We start from the raw sequence: 18,847 nt of genomic DNA, 5'->3' as shown, positions 1-18,847 counted from the left end.
GTGGATCCAGCTAGTTTATATGAGCAGTTTTATTTGGATTGAATATGCAATTTGGTTGGAGGATTTTAAAATGATTAATTTTGCTAAATCCTGAATCTTTTAAAAAATTTTTGGAGATTAGTTGTAGAGACATAATTTATTTTGTTTTTGCCTGGCCACCATCTGACACGGAAAGATTTTGCCTCACATAGTCTCGGCTGTAGAAACCAGGTACAGTTTAATGTCTGTCATAGAAATCATTTTTTTATTGTCTTTCAAATGATTATAAGTATTTTGTACTTTAATCTGACTTCGTGGTCATAGAAACCCTGAGGAATATAATAGCTCCAGAGAAGCTTTTAAAAATGACAATGCTCAGACTCCTCCCTCAAAACAAATGAGGTCTCTGCACAGTAGATCAGAAAGCAAATTTGCTGTTGACAAGATACTCTACTATCATTTCAGCATTTTGATTCTGTTCTATTTATGTTTTATAAATTTTGAGCTGAAGTTACCAGATACTGGGTGTTTAATAATTCCTCTTTTTAAAAGTGATTAATTTAAAAATCATAGTTTAGGGTCATACTGTTGATACATCTTCAAAAATATTCTTGGTACTTTAGATCCTTGCTAGCACTTGGCACCTTATGGTGCTCCTACGTGAAAATGTTTAAAACAGGTCAATGGTAGGTCCTATTAATAATATGAAAAGAGAGTCAAGCATTCCATTTGGTTATTGAATAATGTTAGCTTTATTATTATAATAGAATACAGTATGACATAAAATTAAGAGCTTTTGCTAAACTCTGTAAAGCAATACATGCATCTGCCATAAACAACCTCGATTCATGTTAGGTTTTATTGCCACTTCACTGCACTAAGGTGCAATAAACATTCAGTGTCATCTTTTAAAAAATGTTCCTGGGAGTAAACAGGAACTGTCCTCTATAAGAGTGTATCTTTATTTTCAAGGAAGACTTAACTAGTATTACATGGTTTAGCAAAGCACTGTAGAAAAGCTACATAGAATAATTGGTCTTTGATAAACTGTGCAATCAATTTATACAATAGAATACTATCACACATACTAACAAACTAAGAAATGATAGAAATGCAATCATTGCATAGCAAAAAGCAGACTAATAAGAAATATTCACATCTAGTGAGCAAAATACAGACCAAATGTTATCCATGAGGAGCCTGGAAGATAAAATGCTCTTTATAAACACATTAGGTTAACGCCGAAAAATAACAGATATAAACAGCAACACAGAAGTTAGAGCCATATTTTGTTTTATTTTCTATACATGATATCTACACATGATACCAGAGGATGAAACGTCCTTGGTTCAGTCTTTATTGGCCTAGCTCATTGAATTTAGGCAGGACCAAATCAAACAATAAAGCACATTTAAAAAGAAAACCAGAGTTCGCTTAGGAAAACACAAACTGTGTTTTTTCCTACATCATTGGATAGCAGCTTTTTGAAAGAAACATTGCTCAAAACTTGGGTACGGATCCCAACAGACTTATTTGGCAATTATGCTGATAGGTTTATGCTGTAGTATTCTAAATGTGGTTAGACTATGACCTGTGGATTCTGGATGCTAATTTTAAACATCTCTGAAATTCTGTCAGACAAAAGGAGACTTCAAAAATACCTTCTGAATAAATATTCATCTCGAAAACATCTGGAAGTAATGAAACAGACCAGAATTTTTATAGGGAGTATTAATGGACCTCTTGTAGTTAAAGCCCTTACATAGTATACCTACAAATATATTGCTACAGTATAAATGAAATATAATAATGTTACTCAATAAAAGCTATTTCCTGTACATTCTTTCATGTGTTTTTATATTTAATGCTACATATGGTACAACACTTATTGAGATAGTTGGTATCAGCAATACAGCAATAATATACAACTGATTTTCTAGCTCCAACTAATGCTTTTCCATTTTCTTTCTATTTTACAAGAGCCTCAGATAGGGAAATGTGGCATGACTTGAGCAGAGAGCAACTGATTTACTACTGTACACCGGGCGATAGTTTGAAATTATAAGCTTTCTCTACATAAGCGGACTTTATACCCATCTGTTTAAATTCCATCTGATTCCCACAGGCTGTTCTGTTTTTAATTCAGGCTCTAAAGGTATTTCCATAGCACTTTACAACATTCTAACAGCTAAGAGCGGTGAGTCCTACACAATATTTTAAGAACATAACTTTAAAAAAGTAAAAAATGTACAATCTCATGCTGTATATTTACATATATAATTTATATATTCTATATTTGTTTACTAGTCATAAATTTCAATCTAAAGCTTTTAATGTACTGTTATATAAAATAATACATTCAACAATTCTAGAGCTTGCAAAATATGTTTGCCCCTCTAAGAACATCTTTTTATAATGAGAATCAAGTGATTATTGGACCCATGTGCTATCTGGATATAGACAGGGTGGCAAAGAAAGTATTTTTTAATTGTTTTATTTAATTTTTTTTTTTAGTTTTTATTGAGTGTATGTCTCTGTTAAAATGATTCCTCATTGAATCTAGTGATAAAAGGTCAGATGATGGTGAAGTAGCCTATTTAAAGCATTTGTCTCTTTTGGACTAAATGTGCTTAACGGTAAGGAACTGCACGTTTGCGTATGCCATTTCCATGAATTTTAAAATAGCCTTTAACAACAGAGTAATGCATTAGCTATTTTTAAAAGGAGAAAAATTGGGGGACTTCAGCTTTGGAAACAAAGTGTTAAAGCTATACATCAGTTTAAAAAACAAAACAAAATGTAAAGCACACTGAAGTTTGTGCAATAAAGACAATAGATTTTTAAAATTTCTTTCATTAAACATTTATAATTTATTCTTTGAAACACCTCCACATAAAAATATTTTTGACATATACAGTATCTTTTTTTAGAACATTTGGAAATATATATCTACAAATGACCTGGAGTTATAGAGTTAAGTTTTATTTTCCTTCTACTTTTCCCTACAGTCTGGACCTACTCACATACCTTTCCTCTCTCATTCTGTCTCCTTCTGTCGTGCTTTTTCTCTTTTGCTTCCTCTCAGAATCCTGTCTCTCAGCTATATGTTCTGCTTTGCTCTGGACTGCTGGACAGGGGTCTGTTGTTCTTCTATGAATTATGGAAATAAGGAAACCTTCAAATTCTTTAAGACAGAGGCAATAAAGCAGGTGGGAATCACTGCGTTGAGAACAGAAAGCAATTCCCAGTGCAGAGGACTGAACAACAGGATGTGAATAAAAGGACCTATTGATGTGGGGTGGGGGCTTTTAGCTGAGGCTCTCTGTTTAAATATGTAGCCCAATAGACCAAGTTAAAGATTCCAAATAGCAGCGGGAAAGCTATTCTTGACAGTCGGTCAATTTTGCTGACACTGTTAAAGGTTTTCTTGGGTTCTGGTGGTTTTGTTTCCGGCTTGACTTCTTTTGGTTCTATGGTTGCACTTTTAGCAATTGTGGCTAAGCCAGGGTCACCCCTGGCCAAATTAGGGGTGTAGCTGGTTGCTGTTGGAGCATAAGTGTTGTTTTTCTTAATGAGAGGATCTTTCACTTTCTTTGGCTGTAGAAGGAAAGAGTAAAAGCATTTCGTTCAGTAGACTGTGGGAAGGAAGTTTATACGTTGCTAAGTAAAGTGACCTTTACTTTGAAATCCAAATCTATGCTTTATTTAAATTGTAAGAAATATAATGTATGGCTGTATTATTGAGACAAATTAAAAATGCAGACACAAGTGCCCAGTTATAAAATTGACAAGTTAGGGCATCTAACCATACAGTGATTATAGCTAATAATAAATACGTATCCTGGACTTGAATCTTGCTAAGACCAAATCTTAAATGTTCTCACCACAAAAAAGAAATGGTAACTCACACAATGTCATGTGTCACATAATTCAATAAAGCTGGAAAAGAAGGGCACCGTATTTTCCAGGATTTCCCATCAAGAGGTAATGTGATGTTAGTTTAGGAGCCTATCCTCAAGAAGCTTTGTAGCCTCAGCCTTTACCCTCTAGAAACATGTTACTGCCACATGAAGAAGCCTGGACTAGAAAACTGGGAGACCAGAGACCAGCCAGTATCAGGCCCCAGATGAGGGAGAGGCCATTGTGGATGCCTCCCCCTGGTGGAGCCTCTAGTTTTCTGCAAGCATGTTAGTGAGCCATATCCTACTCATGGAAGTACCACCAGGTTGTTCCCAGACCCAAAGGCCTGGTGGTTACTTTAGGGCACTAAGTTTTGGAGTGGTTTGTTTTGCAGCAATAAGTTGCTGAGTCAACTGTTATTTGCTCCTTCTCCTCATGTTGCAAGTGGATTGATAAAGCAGAGTTTTTCAGGGTATCCTGAAGTCAATTTTTGTTCAATGTCAGCTGCTTGTCAGTGTTATCTGTGCAATGAGTCACAACTGCAGCATTTCTTGGGGTTTCTGTCATATAGAAATTTCTAAAAAAATGAAGTGAATCATTGTTTACAACTACGTGGTCTGATACAATTGCCACCAGTCATTTGCAACTACTGAGGACTTCAAATGTGGCTAGTCTGAGATGTGTATAAGTATAAAATATGTATAGGATTCTGAAGGCCTACTATAAAAAAAAGAGAAAAAAGTAATATATCTCCTTAATAGTGTTTTTTATTGTTTACATATTGTAAGTATAATATTTTTGATATGTTGGTTAAAAGCATATTATTATCACTAAATTCTATACCTGAAATTAATATTATACTGTATGTTTACTAACTAGAAATTAAATAAAAACTTGAGAAAGAAAAAATCAGCTTCACTGGTTTGTACCTTTAAAACAAAGTTATTAGAAAATTTTAGATTACATATTGCTCACATATTTCTGCTGGACAGCACTAGCCTAGGAGGGTAGTTCTCATTCTTTGTGCACACTACACCACTAGTTAAAATTTTTAAGAACAAATATGTCTTGGGCACAGCTATATTTTGAATTGGAATTCCTCAGAAGTAGAGTCTTGCTACTGATTACTGCAAAAGGGTATGCAGAAATACTTATGAGCAGCTAAACTTGACCAACCAGGCTCAATGTTCTCTGAATAATTTGTATTTTTATTATTGAATCAGAATAAAATATTACTACCAGATCTGCTGCTTTTCACAAAGCACACTAGTCAGGAATTTTAACAGGTTAATTTCTTTATTATCCAGCCCTGTGACCTATCTGCTACCTTTTCCCCCCTCTCTGAATCCTTAAGAATTACATTAGGAAAACAACAAAAAGCCCAGAATTTTTTCTTTCCGGTATTACATTATTAAAAGTAATGCCACTTACTCGAAGTGTACTCCTATCTTATAGTGAAGACAGACTTGGTTAAGTTTTATGAAGTTGACAGAAATTTGCATAATTATTTGTAAAAAATAAAGCAAGAAAAAATGATTCTTTCAAATGGTAAAATTATACAGGTCAAAAATAGTTATGGTTTACTAAGTCACACAAAGACTAATACCATATGATTTCACTTATATGTGGAACTAAAAAACAAAACAAATGAACAAATAAACACAAAGCAGAAACAGATCCATAAATACAGACAGCAAATTGTTGGCGCCAGAGGGGAGGGCATGGAGGTGGACGGGCAAAATGGGTGAAGGGGAGTGAGAAATACAGGCAGGCTTCTGATTATGGAATTAGTACATCATGGGAATAAAAGGCATAGCATGTGGAATAGAGTCCATGATATTGTAATAGCACTGTATGGTGACATATGTGGTGAGCACAGCATTAATGCATAGAGTTGTGGAATCACTATGTTGTACACCTGAAACGAATGTAACATTTTGTCTCAACTATACTGGATTAAAAAAAATAGATAGGATTTATTTCAATGCAATTAAACTGCCAAATTGAACTTGTATTAGTCCATTTTCCTTTAACAAATAAGACTTCTAACATTACAGACTACATGAAAAAGCATACATGTCCTTTAGATAAAATGGTATGTACTCCGTTGTTGAAGAGAGGCAGTAGGTTCCAATCTAACCAAAACTTGTTGAGTGACAGACATCCTGTTAGATAAATTGAAATGAATAATCTGCAGCAGGGATAATTCTTGGAGAAGAGTTTGTATTATTAATAGATTTCATTTCTCCCAGTGCCAAATTATGATAATACTCCAGTACTAAAGTTTCTCAAGTTGAGTGCCTTTATTTGCAAAATATGTTGAATAAAATATTGAGAAATATCTGGTTTGCTTATTTGGGAAAGAATACTTAATAATCTTCTTTAATCTTTGAGAATGTTGAGCTTCTCCATATTCTTTAAAAAAACTGATATTTCTTTCAGCAATTTACCATACGAGAATGGATCTTAAGCAGGCTCCTGAAGGCTCACTTGTTAATGTGATGTCTTACAAAAAAAAAGTTTTTTTTCAAGTTACACCATGTCAGAGATTGAAAATTTAATTCTCCTGAAAACACTCACCTGGTCATAGAAAGCATATTTTATTCATACTCTCTGAATGTCAACATGAGACCTGGATCACACTGTGCTCACACTCCCTATAATAAGTAAATCAAACCAGTAAAGCCCTGGGGAAGGTTTTTAGAGGCATAATTTACAGAAAATATTATCTTTCTCATTAGGATGATAGATATAGATGAATTATTGATAAATAATATATGTGTATGATAATGATAAATAATATATGATACAACTCTACCTAACATCTATATTTTTATACTGAATAACATGGACTGTAGATTAATAGAGATCAGAGTATTTTCTTTGAGACATGAATACAGGGTCTGACCTGTATCACCTTCATTAGAGGTAAATACTCCAGAGATAAATATAAATTGAACGGTGAGTTCAATCATACCTCAACTTAAATTCTATGCTTTCCAGACTAAATTCATCTAACGAGTTACTAATAACTGATACTGATGAGAAAGAATCAGAAAGACACTGGCCTCTTGCAACAAAGAAAATATTAAGATAGAAAAGCAATTTTCCCCAATGTTGGCACATCACTTTCCACTTAAATATCAACCATGTTTAGATATCACCAATTCTGAAGCACTTTAGCAGACTATTTCAGTTCTAAGATATGCATTTAAAAATGTTCACATCCGGGGCAGCCCCGGTGGCGCGGCGGTTTGGCGCCGCCTGCAGCCTGGGGTGTGATCCTGGAGACTGGGGATCGAGTCCCACATCGGGCTCCCCGCAGGGAGCCTGCTTCTCCCCCTGCCTATGTCTCTGCCTCTCTGCCTCTCTCTCTCTGTGTCTATGAATAAATAAATAAAATCTTTAAAATAAATAAATAAATAAATAAACAAACAATAAATAAATAAATAATAATAAATTCACATCTATGACTCTGGGCTATGTCTTATAATTGGTAGTTTTATGTGATGTCTTATAATTGGTCCTATGATTAACCATTCTCCATGTATGGTTCTCTCCCCTTTGGGCTGTCCTTCTACTCTAGGACAAATGGAGACCATCAATGGCTAAAGTAAGTATCTGATAATCATTCTGTCCTCACTCTCTTACTCCTCTCTCCAACTGGTATGTGCAATCCCTTTGTCTTGTCTCTTCTCTCTATGGAACCTGAGCCAAGGTCCTGGTTTGCAAATTCAGATTTTTTTTTTTAAATACTTGGCAAGTATGTTTCAAGGCAAGTGAATTTTGAGAGCTTGGTTCAAGTTCTGTTGGCTGCCATAGTGCGTTCTACACAGAACTTTCTTTTGCTTTTAACTTGTGTAGGAGATTATCAGGGTGTTAGCTGATTCATCCGTGCCTGAGGGGTATATCTAAAAGAGCTTTTACTTGGCAGCATATTTTCTTCCTTACTTTTGCATATATTAATGGCTCATCTTATAGTCAGTAACACACTATAAATTAGTTTAAATATGGTAGATGTTTCCACTGCAAAAGGTTCTCTTTTTTAGTACGTCCGTAGGGCTATGAGGAAAACACCATTAAATTAATTTCTTTACTATAGACTCTTTCAGATTCTTAAATACCCTGTGACTCTGTGATATGCAGCATTATTCAAGTGTATTCAACCACAGAACTTTATTCTTTGAGACTATTTCATAAGGCTAGTACTCCCAGGAATAGAATTTGGGAAAAAGCTGCTACAGAGTGATTCCTCCTAGATTATTTCTAGATGTTTTACAATCTCTGTGTCTCTGACTTTGACCTTCTTTCCATCATCCCAAGGCTCGCTTACATTTTGACATATTTTTCCTTTAAGCCACAGGAGTAGAAATATCCTCCACACACGTGCTTTAAAATACACTCTAAAATAGGTTCTAATTTAGGCAAGCAGTAATGAGCTTGACTTAATAATTTTCTACAGTGAAGAATTTTTCTGTGACTTCTGTGTATGATCCTTAAAGCAAACCTCTAATTTGGAAAGGAAATATATTTCTTGTCCTTTACTTCACTGAAAATTGGTGATAATGCATTTTGTAAACTCAATTCCATTGAGACATTAGAGTAATAATATTTATGACAAAGTGATTAGGTTCAGAAATCAACCAAAAGACAATGATTTTCAAGTTCAAATTATAATGGCATAACTTTATTTGCTCCTAATGTCAAGTTGATTAAAATTGTTCTCAGAGACCATAGGAAAGCATTTTTGAGTAGGAATGTTTACCTTCATCTCTCCTTTATCTCTTTCACTCTACTCTGTATATTGGCCCACTTAAACAACCTCTCTCTTGAGCACTACCAAAATTACCCTAGCATACAGTCACTTACGATTTAAGAAACATAGAATCCTCATTACCTAGTCTCTGCATTCTTCATCCATCCCTTGAGGTCCAAACATGCCATCTCACAGGTTTAGTAAGACATACCGGTGATACATACCACAGGGGATATTAAAGTACTTACCTTTTCTGGAACCACGCTTTTGCCATCCCATGCATAACCTCTCTTGGTGAAATAATTGACTGTGGCAAACTCAATCAGAGCCGAGAAGACAAAGGCATAGCACACTGCAATGAACCAATCCATAGCAGTGGCATAAGCCACCTTAGGGAGAGAATTTCTGGCACTGATACTCAAAGTTGTCATGGTGAGCACAGTTGTTACTCCTGTAAAGAAAGAAATGAAGTAAGGTTCACACTACAAAATATGATCACTGGAGGTCAGCCTACTTGTGCAAAGGGAAACCAGCAGGACCAAAGATACACTGTTTTTTAGTTCATCCCATTTTGGTTTGGGATGGATGCGTTTGCATTTCACAGTGTGGTGGGATTGAGGGGGACCTTTTGGAGGGATAGATTGCTCTGCTATTGAGAAGCTGTTAATATTGTGAGTTCCTTTAAATGGGCACATTGAATAGGGTATCCTGAGCAGGAAAGGAAATTATACTATCTCATTGTCCCCAACTCTTTAAACAGAAAGCGTAGATCTTTACTGTCTCTGATATCACAAGAAATTGCTGGGTCCTCAGCTCTGTTTAATATTCTATCTGTATATACTAAATGTATAAACCAAGAAGCCCATAGCTTCTTGTTAATCAATAATTGATAGGTAATTGAATTATTTTAGGATAATATTTTGTTATATATTCTTCTGCTTTTATACTATCTTTTCCCCCTAATTCTGACACAGCTCCTTTTTTGAAAGAACCCCTGAAATGTGTTGCATGTCACTTGCTTGAGGCCACATGGCACAGAAATGGCAAAACAAAAATTTGAGCACAAGCTTCTCTGATTCAAATGTCCATAAGCTTTCCATTTCTCTGTTATTGCTGCCTCATCTGGCCCTATTCTGCGAATCCATCCGCAGTGATTAAAGTTATCAATATTCAAAGCAGTTTTCAAGTTAGTTGTTTTTAGATTATTTAGATTATTAGTATATGTATTGCATTATAATAGAATATTGTAATATACCTTGTAAACCATTTGAAAATATATTAATTAATTCACCCAATAGGCTGCATAGTATGGAAGAACTTCTAACCTCTTCCAGTGACTAGTCCCAACCTCACCATCTCCTAGCACTAATAGGTAAAAGATTTTAAAGATGATAAATTATTGCTGTGGAAGATACTGTCATCTGATGTATCTAAAACTCTTATCTATAACTACCCTTTTTGATTAATTTTTAGAGAATCAGCAGTGTTACACAGCTGGTAGGTGGTTGATTTTCTAAGCTACTTTAAACCATCCAATAGTCCCTAGTTTCCCATGAATTTTTAAGGTAGATGATCTTTGTAACTATGTTAGGAAGTGATAAGATTAAGAAGAAACACAAAGACTTTTGTTAAATCATATTTTTGAAACATGGTCACAGATGTAGGGAACAGACTTAAACTTTGGTGGTGTTACAGAAAGGTCTGGGGCATTATCTGTATTATACAACCAACAAATGGTTTAAGAAATATTGGCTGGTAAACAGCCCTTAAATTTACATATCAATATTAACTTGAGCAAAGAGCAAAGGTAATTAAATGTTGGTATTTGAGGAACAGAACAACCCAGTTTCAAATCCCAGCTCTGTAATTGCTGAATGACCTTGGGAAAATTGCCTCACAATTCTGAACTTCTGTGGGTTTTTCAAAAAATTATTTCTTTGTAAATTAATTTTAATAAGTCTAACTCAGAGGGCTATTATGAATATTAAATAAAATGCTGTAATATAGTGTTTAGCATTGAGCCTGATACCAAGAACAAAGTTAATGGCTATTATTATTGACAACTTCAGTCCTTGTTAATAAATCTCTGCTACAATGAATTCCTTTTTTTTTTTTTTTCAAATTTTGGTTCATGTAGGCAACTGTCAGAAGTAATTTGGGAATGAGTGTTCTTAAACTAAATATATCCATAAATTAAAAGTAAGAATAGCATAAAGGGAAGAGAGAGACAGGTGTGTGTGTGTGTGTGTGTGTGTGTGTGTGTGTGTGATATCTTACAATTCCTGCTATAAGTACAGGGAAAAGAACAAAAATGTGTTGAGCTCATCAACTGAGTTCCAAGAACTCAACCTGACAATTTACATATTTTATTTTATTCTTCTCACTTAATCTTTTAAACAGTACTATTTTACTTTAATTGCCTTCTCATTATATAGGCAATTGAATCTTAGAAAAGTGAAGATTGAACCTAAAACTTGTATCTACCTGGCAGCAAAATTACATAATCACATTGCCTCTAAATGACAGAGCATGACCATCAAGAAGATGATGTTTGAAGACATAAGAGACTTCAGCTTTGTTGCATTCTGGATGCCTTATAATAAGCTGTTACTCTGTACAACTTTTTTTTCTTTTTCCCTTGTGTATTTTTTTCTTTAAGTATATGTGACCCTCTCAGGCATCTAACGTAGCACAGAAGAATGTGCTGAGTTGAGACTATAAACAATAGAAACATGTGCACTAAGTAAATGTTAAAAGGCCAAAGGCCTTGAGAAACTGTATTTGTGATTGTACTGAACGAAAAACATTAGAAATATATAACTTGAAACAAGGAAATATTTGCCACAATTGAGTTTACAGATATGTAGTTTATGTTCACCAAAAGGGCATGAGTTGGATGAGATATCAGATTGTTGAAAATGTTAAGAGCAAGATTTTTAACTTCTAAAACATTTCAAAATGCTTTAGATAATTTCCAAAAAGGAAAGGTAGGATTTATTAGGGTAAGAAGAGAGGAAGAGTTAGCATTAAAAAAAAAATCCTTTTCACTATAGTGCTATTATTCATTCCACAAAAATAAACATAAAACATAAAATGTGCTCTCTATTTTTTTCAATTTCCAGTGAATAAAAGGTTCACACTGAATATGCATACAGAAACACGTATCTTGACAAGAGTTCAATCTTCAGTTCTAGCAAGTGTCTTCAACACTAGTAAATACTAACAAATGGTAATAAAAAAAGAGTTTGAAATGAACTACTTTTTTGCTCTGCAGCTGGGGTCATTCTGGATCTTCATATACCTGTGTTCCTAGACTACTTGTGAGAGCAAATATGTGGTTTCCAACCTAGAAGCACTTTGCTAAGTGCCAGAAAAAACTATTTTCTGGGCATTTGCAGCAAAGTCTTGCTTTTTTCCCTGAGATAACGGATTTTTCAGACCTTGGCTGTTATTGAAGAATGATACCATAGGGGGCAGCCCCGGTGGTGCAGCGGTTTGGTGCCGCCTGCAGCCCGGGGTGTGATCTTGGAGACCTGGGATCGAGTCCCACATCCGGCTCCCTGCATGGAGCCTGCTTCTCCCTCTCCCTCTGCCTGTGTCTCTGCCCCTCTCTCTCTGAGTCTATGAATAAATAAATAAAAATCTTAAAAAAAAAAGAATGATACCATAGGGATCTCTGCACATGATAATCCTCAGTTTAGATTATAAACTTAAGCTTTTTATTCGGTAGTAAAGAGTCTTAAACATAGCGTGGGCCTAGTTGATATTTACATGCATCTATTTACATGCATTAGAAACAGCTTGCTATTTAAAGAAAGAGTTTTTAAAAATCACACCATAATGAAAATGAAATGGTAATTCTTTGAACCTTCTTTCTACTGTGCTAACTTCAGATTTTAACCCATGATTATTGTTTCATTCAATTTACAACATCACCAATATAACTTGTCCTCCAGACCCTTGCCTGCATGTCCTGATTGTCACTTACCAAAGACAGTCCTCGCTGGTACAGACTCTCTGTTGAGCCAGAACGAGACTTGGGAGAGAATGACTGTCATTATGCATGGCAGATATGTTTGAATGACAAAATAGCCAATCTTTCTCTTCAAGTGGAAATGAGTGGTCATAACAACATATTCTCCTAGAGGGTGAAACAGACAGTAAGGTGAGCAATTTGACCTTGAAAAGAAGTTATCTCCAGATTTTTCAAACAGCAGCAAAAACCTAGACTTAAGACATCCTTTCTCTAAGATGTGACATTTGGTTCCTGAAGAGAAAACATTTATCCAGGAAAGAACGGAGACATTATAAAAACACCAAAAAGGGTTCAAGGATGAGACTGAGGTGCCAGAGATCTCATGGATATTGCTGCATCCTTATCCTGGTACATCACACATTTATGAGATATAGCTGAGCATCTATTTACAGATTGGTTTTAATGACCAAGAAGGCAATGTGCAAGATCCTGATGACACATACTAATGGATTAGAACAGACCAAATCCCCAGTTTACCACAGCGGAAGACATTCAGGCTATCTAATGAAGTAGCTTTGATGTCCAAGTTAGGGGAATTCCAGTTCTCACACCACACTTCTTTTTAGCAGCTCTGTGACCCAGGGTAAGTTATTTAACTTAGCCTGATCTTTGGAATGAGGAGAGTGGGTTAGAACCTAGCGTTTCTCAAAATTTATTTTGAGGAATACCTTCATCAGAATCACTTGGGAAGGTTCTTCAGGTCCCACCTAGATACACAAACCACTCTTTAAGAGAGGCCAAGGAAAATCCACTTCAATATAGCTTTTGAACCTGTCCCAATTCCTAGCTTGGATTAGGAAACAGTGGACTACCTGGGCACACTTCATGATCTTTGTATACATCAAAGTCTGATTTCATTTGGAGATCCAAAGTGATAGATATACAACCCGAATTATAGGAGATTTCTTTTTTAAATTGATGTTATATTTCCTCAATTGTAAATCGTAGAAACATTTAGCTTTATCCATTCTCAATGTATATTTAGCTATCTGTGGGTGGGCAGGAGAGAAATGTGTATTCATACTAAGAAAACATCACTTTCTTTGGTATTCACCAAACTTTTTCCTTCCCTTCGTCTAAAAAATTTCCCCACACAACCTGTGATTTATATCTCAGCCCATGGCCTGGCCATCTACTTTTAGCTACATATGGATAAAACTGTCCATGATCTCTAAATATCCCAACCTTCACTTTTCTGCAAAGTAATTGTAGAGGTTCCTGGTGTAGTTCTGCTTTCAGCTTTCTTCCTCATTTTTTCTTGACTCTAACCAGGAATTTCCCTTCTCACTTCTGCCCTATTTGTATATAGAGGGCTGCCAAATCAACAGCTCTAAGTGATATTGATTTCAAACCTGTACTCCCAAATATCTACTAGACATCTCAGAGATACCGATTTCTCATTGACATCACCAACTAAGTATGTTCAAAAACTGACATTCATTAATCTTTCTCATAAAAAAATAATGAATAGTGTAGAGCTGTGCTGCTTTTCCACTTAAGAGTCCATCTCTAAATTCATGGTCCTCTCATCTGTCTGCTCACTCAGGCTAAAATCTTAGAATCAAACCTTGGATGTTAAGTCGGGCTTCTGAGGGAGAGAGAAAGGAATCAGCTGATCATCACAATTTTAATTTCTCCTTTGCAGTATCTCTGGCTATGCCTTATCTCATGGTCACTGCTCTTACCTCCTTTGTAGATCTATTAACTGCCTTGTTTATTTCCAGTCACTTCCTCACTCCAGTTTCCCTAAATTTTGATGTCAGAGTAATCTTTTTAAAGCATACATAAAATCTTAAAATACCTTAATGCATTCCCATTATCTGCATTAAGGTTTCAAACCTCAGCACTATTGACATTTCAGGCCAGTTAATTGTTTGTTGTGGGGGCTGTCCCACATATTGTTGGATTTTTTACTTGACCTCTATCCATCAGATGCCACTAACAAACACTCTGTCCTTCCCCAGTGTGACCACAATGTCTCCAGTGTTACCTACTGACAAGTAAACTCTGTTACCTGGATTTAAGACTCTCCATGTCATAGCTGTAATATGCATTTCAGTATCATGTCTCATGTCTCACCACACATTTTCACATCTCAGTATCTTGACCTACAAAATTCTCTACTTGAAATCTATTATTAGTGACTATTTTGTTCATCTATGAATTGGGCTCAGTCCATGGTGGAATAGAAAGAAATGTCACATAGAAGCAAGTTTATTAGCCTTGGAAACAAATGGATTTGGGTTTAAAACTTAGATATGCTATTTTCTTTCTGGATAGCCTTGGGTAACTCACTTATAGTCTCTGATCCTCAGTTTCCTAATCTGTAAAATAGTGAGAAGTGTATTGTGGGGAGAATAAAGAATAAGGGCTCTACTTAAGATCATGCTGTATAAGAGTTTTAAAATAAATTTTAGTTCCTTTCTCCATTTTCTTCTCTTTTCCCTCCATTCAGAACTGGTAAAAGTATTGGTTAAAAAAAAATGCATTGACTCTTTATAAGAGGAAATCATCCACACTCCCAAGTGTGTTTTCATTGCTAATTGTTAATAATGATAACAACTGTCATTTATTGATCGCTGGTAAGTAACTTCAAATTTATTTATACCTTCTGTTTACAGTTATAATAAAATCTCATACTTCTTATCTTAGCTAATTTACATGCTTATATCCCTCTCATCAAACTGAAAGCTAATTGAGAAGAGGGACAGTTCTTTGAATATAGCATGGTTTTACATATTTTAAGTATTCAACATCTGTGTGTGGTGAAAAGGGAGGCATTGAGGTTTAAGGACACTCACACAAATTAACATCCATGAGATTCTGTCTTTGGGAGGGTAAATACAATGTTTACTAATTTCTTTTCAGTTTCTATAGATACCTTGGGTGATGACTCCAAGGTCATCTGAAAGAAATAAGTGATTTAAATTTGAGAAAAATGTAGAAAGCCAATTTTCCCAGCATTATGAAAAGATACTCCTGTGGGGACATGGCCATGTTACATTTCACCCTCTCAGGAGTATGCATTATTATTTCTAATCATTCATTCAACTGTGGTTTACAAAATGTCATCAGCTCAAAGAAAAAATTCCATCTTTCATATAATGTCAGAAAGATGAGTGTCTATACATATTCCATTATCAACTTTTGTTGTTCACAATGTGACATTTGAGGAAGATTCTGCAAAGAATATGATTTTGGAGGAGCTATTATTCGACATTTTGTTTGTTAGATAAACCACTTCCTCCCTAACAAATTAGAGAGAGAATAAGAGGACTTCAAATCTATTGAAATCATTTTCCTAAATTAAACAAAATCTAAGAAGTTTTGGCACAAAACATTTAAGTAATGAAAAGAAAAGACAGCAAAATCAGAATCATGTTGTAATAGGTTAAAAATAAAAGACAAACACAACAACAGAAAAATCAATCTCTTATATTGAATAGAAAGAGTATCTCTAGACATCAAGTGCTCATGCACTAAGCATGTCAAATTCTTTTTCTCTAATTCAACAGTCTAGAATTGTAATTCAAATATCCTTGCATATCATGTAACCCTCAGGGAAGCTTGTAAATTAGATTTGACAATATTTCTGATACATTACCATACAAAATTAAGGAAAGAGAAAGAAAAGAGGCAGGGATATAATTGTATAAAGCAGCTTCAAGGATTTGTTTAGAACTGGCTTCCATTTACTTGAAGAATAAATACTTTGTTTAACTTTATTTGACTTCAGTTTCCTCATTTGTTCAATTAAAATGATAGTGCTTTATTTAACTATTTCCTAGGATGCTGGGAGGATAAAATGAAATGATAGATATGAAAGTTATTTTTAAAAATCGAGTCACATGGAGATTGACAGTGTGAAGACAGAAACAATAGAAGTATATTTTCTTCAGCTCTAAAAAGCAACCATGCACTTCAACAAAGTTGTAGTGAATTAAGCCTCTGTAAACCTGTCACTTTACTTTCAAGCGTGCTTCTAGGCTTTGTGTTTTCTAAGGCTATATGTTTCCTAAGTTTCTACGCTACTTTTTATTTTATTTTTATTTTTTTTATATTTTTATTTATTTATTTATTTATGATAGCCACAGAGAGAGAGAGAGAGAGAGAGAGAGAGAGAGAGGCAGAGAGAGAAGCAGGCTCCATCCACCGGGAGCCCGACGTGGGATTCGATCCCGGGTCTCCAGGATCGCGCCCTGGGCCAAAGGCAGGCGCCAAACCGCTGCGCCACCCAGGGATCCCTCTACGCTACTTTTTAAATAGGAATAAGGAATCAAAAATTATCATTGAGGGAGGAATTGGTATTTTAATATCTGCATCAAAGAGTTATGGAATAAAAAATTAAAAATATGATTAGAGTTCTAGTCCACTTAGCCTCTCTAGACCCATCCCTTCATCTGAAATATGAATAGTTTGATCAGGTGACCATAGAGATCTTTTTTGCCCTACTTCCAACCCCCAGTTTTTATATTTCATGGCTACAAGGATTTCTCTGAAGATCATGTGCTAAGCTTCATAAATGGGAGTGTTGAGGCTCCTTGGATTAAAGTTAATCACCACTCTTGTCTCTGGTCAGGGAAAATGGGTGCCTTCCTCATTCATTTTGACCCTGCAGGGTCATCCTTAAATCAACTCATCCAGAGAAGACTATCTTTAAGAAAGAGGATCTTACAATTTCTCTTGGTTATTTGTCTAAGGATAAAAGTCATTCATAAAGAAGAAACATTCTTATTCAGCAAAGCCAACCTAAATTTCCTTAGATCAAATCTGTCTATTAATTTAGGTAAATATGAAGGTTTTATAGTCATCACCATGTACTTTAAAAAGGCATTAAAGGGATTCCTGGGTGGCACAGCGGTTTGGTGCCTGCCTTTGGCCCAGGGCGCGATCCTGGAGACCCGGGATCGGATCCCACGTCAGGCTCCCGGTGTATGGAGCCTGCTTCTCCCTCTGCCTGTGTCTCTGCCTCTCTCTCTCTCTCTCTCTCTCTCTGTGACTATCATAAATAAATAAAAAATTTTTTAAAAAAGGCATTACATATTATTATATTCTTATTGTTTTCTGGCCATATTATTATTATTATGCCTGATGACTAATTTAATTATTATAATTTTTGTAGAAGTCATATTTACATGCTCTTTCATCACTATTGTAATTTTTGCATGGGCACTCCTTAAAGAATTACTTAGGAAACATAATGTGGTGTAGTAGAATGAGATAGGTGGCCATGTCTGGTGTCCAGTTCCAAACTGCCTTTCCTGATACTTCAAGCAAAAATGACTTCTTCTTTATGCCATGTGGCTCCCTTGTACTAACTCTGTTATTATTATTAATAGTAATATCTAATATTTATTACATAATTTGTACATGTCAGACACTCTGCTAATAAGCAGGTTGCATGCATGTTTCTTTTTTAAATCTCACAGTGGCTCATGAAATAGATTCTTTTATCATCCCCAAATAGTACAAGAGAAAGATGAACAGAGAGATGTCTTGCCAAAGGTCAGAGAGTTAATAAGTAGTAAAACCAGTATTTAAACCTTCACAGTATAATTCCAGAGTCCACACTTTTAAATCCATGCTATACCACATTATTGCATTTCACACATGTCTATGTAGCCTGTTACTAGTTATATGGTTGAGAACACTCTGCAGCTAGATTACCCAGGTTCAAATTCTAGCTCTGCCTTTGCCTATCTGTGTGATCTAGGAAAAACAGTTAAATCTCTCTGGCTTCAATTATGTTCCACCTGTAAAATGGATATAATAACATTAATACCTATATCCTGGGATTGTTGTATTATTAGAACAATGCTAAGTGTATGTTAGCTACATATATCAATCAACTATGAGCTTCTTGAAGGCAGAAATTATGTGTCCTCCATCTATCTTTCCTAGGCTCAATTGCAATGTCAAACACAGTAAGTGAGCAAATGGTTGAAAGAATTAGTGAATAAATGAATGAATAACTTAGAATTGCACTGGATTTGCCAACTGACTGGACTCATCCTTCTAAGTGCCTGTAAAGGTTTTTCTCTGCCAGGTGAGTAGGTGTATTCAAATAAATCTCCAACTTATTGTTTTCCTCCAAATCTATGGTAGACACCAGGAAGGTTACTGGGGTTCTAATGTGTTTACACTGAATTTAAAAATCCAAGCATTGGATTGAATCT

At 35.3% G+C, this 18,847-nt stretch overlaps 1 protein-coding gene across 1 annotated transcript in view; it reads right to left on the bottom strand.

Moving 5' to 3' along the window:
* Positions 1 to 719: 719 nt before the first annotated feature.
* The window catches only part of GABRA1 (gamma-aminobutyric acid type A receptor subunit alpha1), a 58,185-nt gene continuing 40,057 nt past the window's right edge, over positions 720 to 18,847 (bottom strand). Inside the window, exons 8-10 of the mRNA XM_055325420.1 lie at positions 12,624 to 12,776; positions 8,884 to 9,086; positions 720 to 3,576 (exon numbers count right to left, since the gene is read on the bottom strand). Coding sequence (XP_055181395.1) covers positions 3,265 to 3,576; positions 8,884 to 9,086; positions 12,624 to 12,776 — 668 coding nt within the window. The 3' untranslated portion in view covers positions 720 to 3,264. The remainder of the gene's footprint in view (positions 3,577 to 8,883; positions 9,087 to 12,623; positions 12,777 to 18,847) is intronic.

The sequence above is a fragment of the Nyctereutes procyonoides genome, unplaced genomic scaffold, assembly GCF_905146905.1.
Source record: "Nyctereutes procyonoides isolate TBG_1078 unplaced genomic scaffold, NYPRO_anot_genome, whole genome shotgun sequence".
Taxonomy (NCBI): domain Eukaryota; kingdom Metazoa; phylum Chordata; class Mammalia; order Carnivora; family Canidae; genus Nyctereutes; species Nyctereutes procyonoides.
Note: the sequence above shows the minus strand (reverse complement) of the source record. Positions and strands in the feature narration are given on the sequence as shown.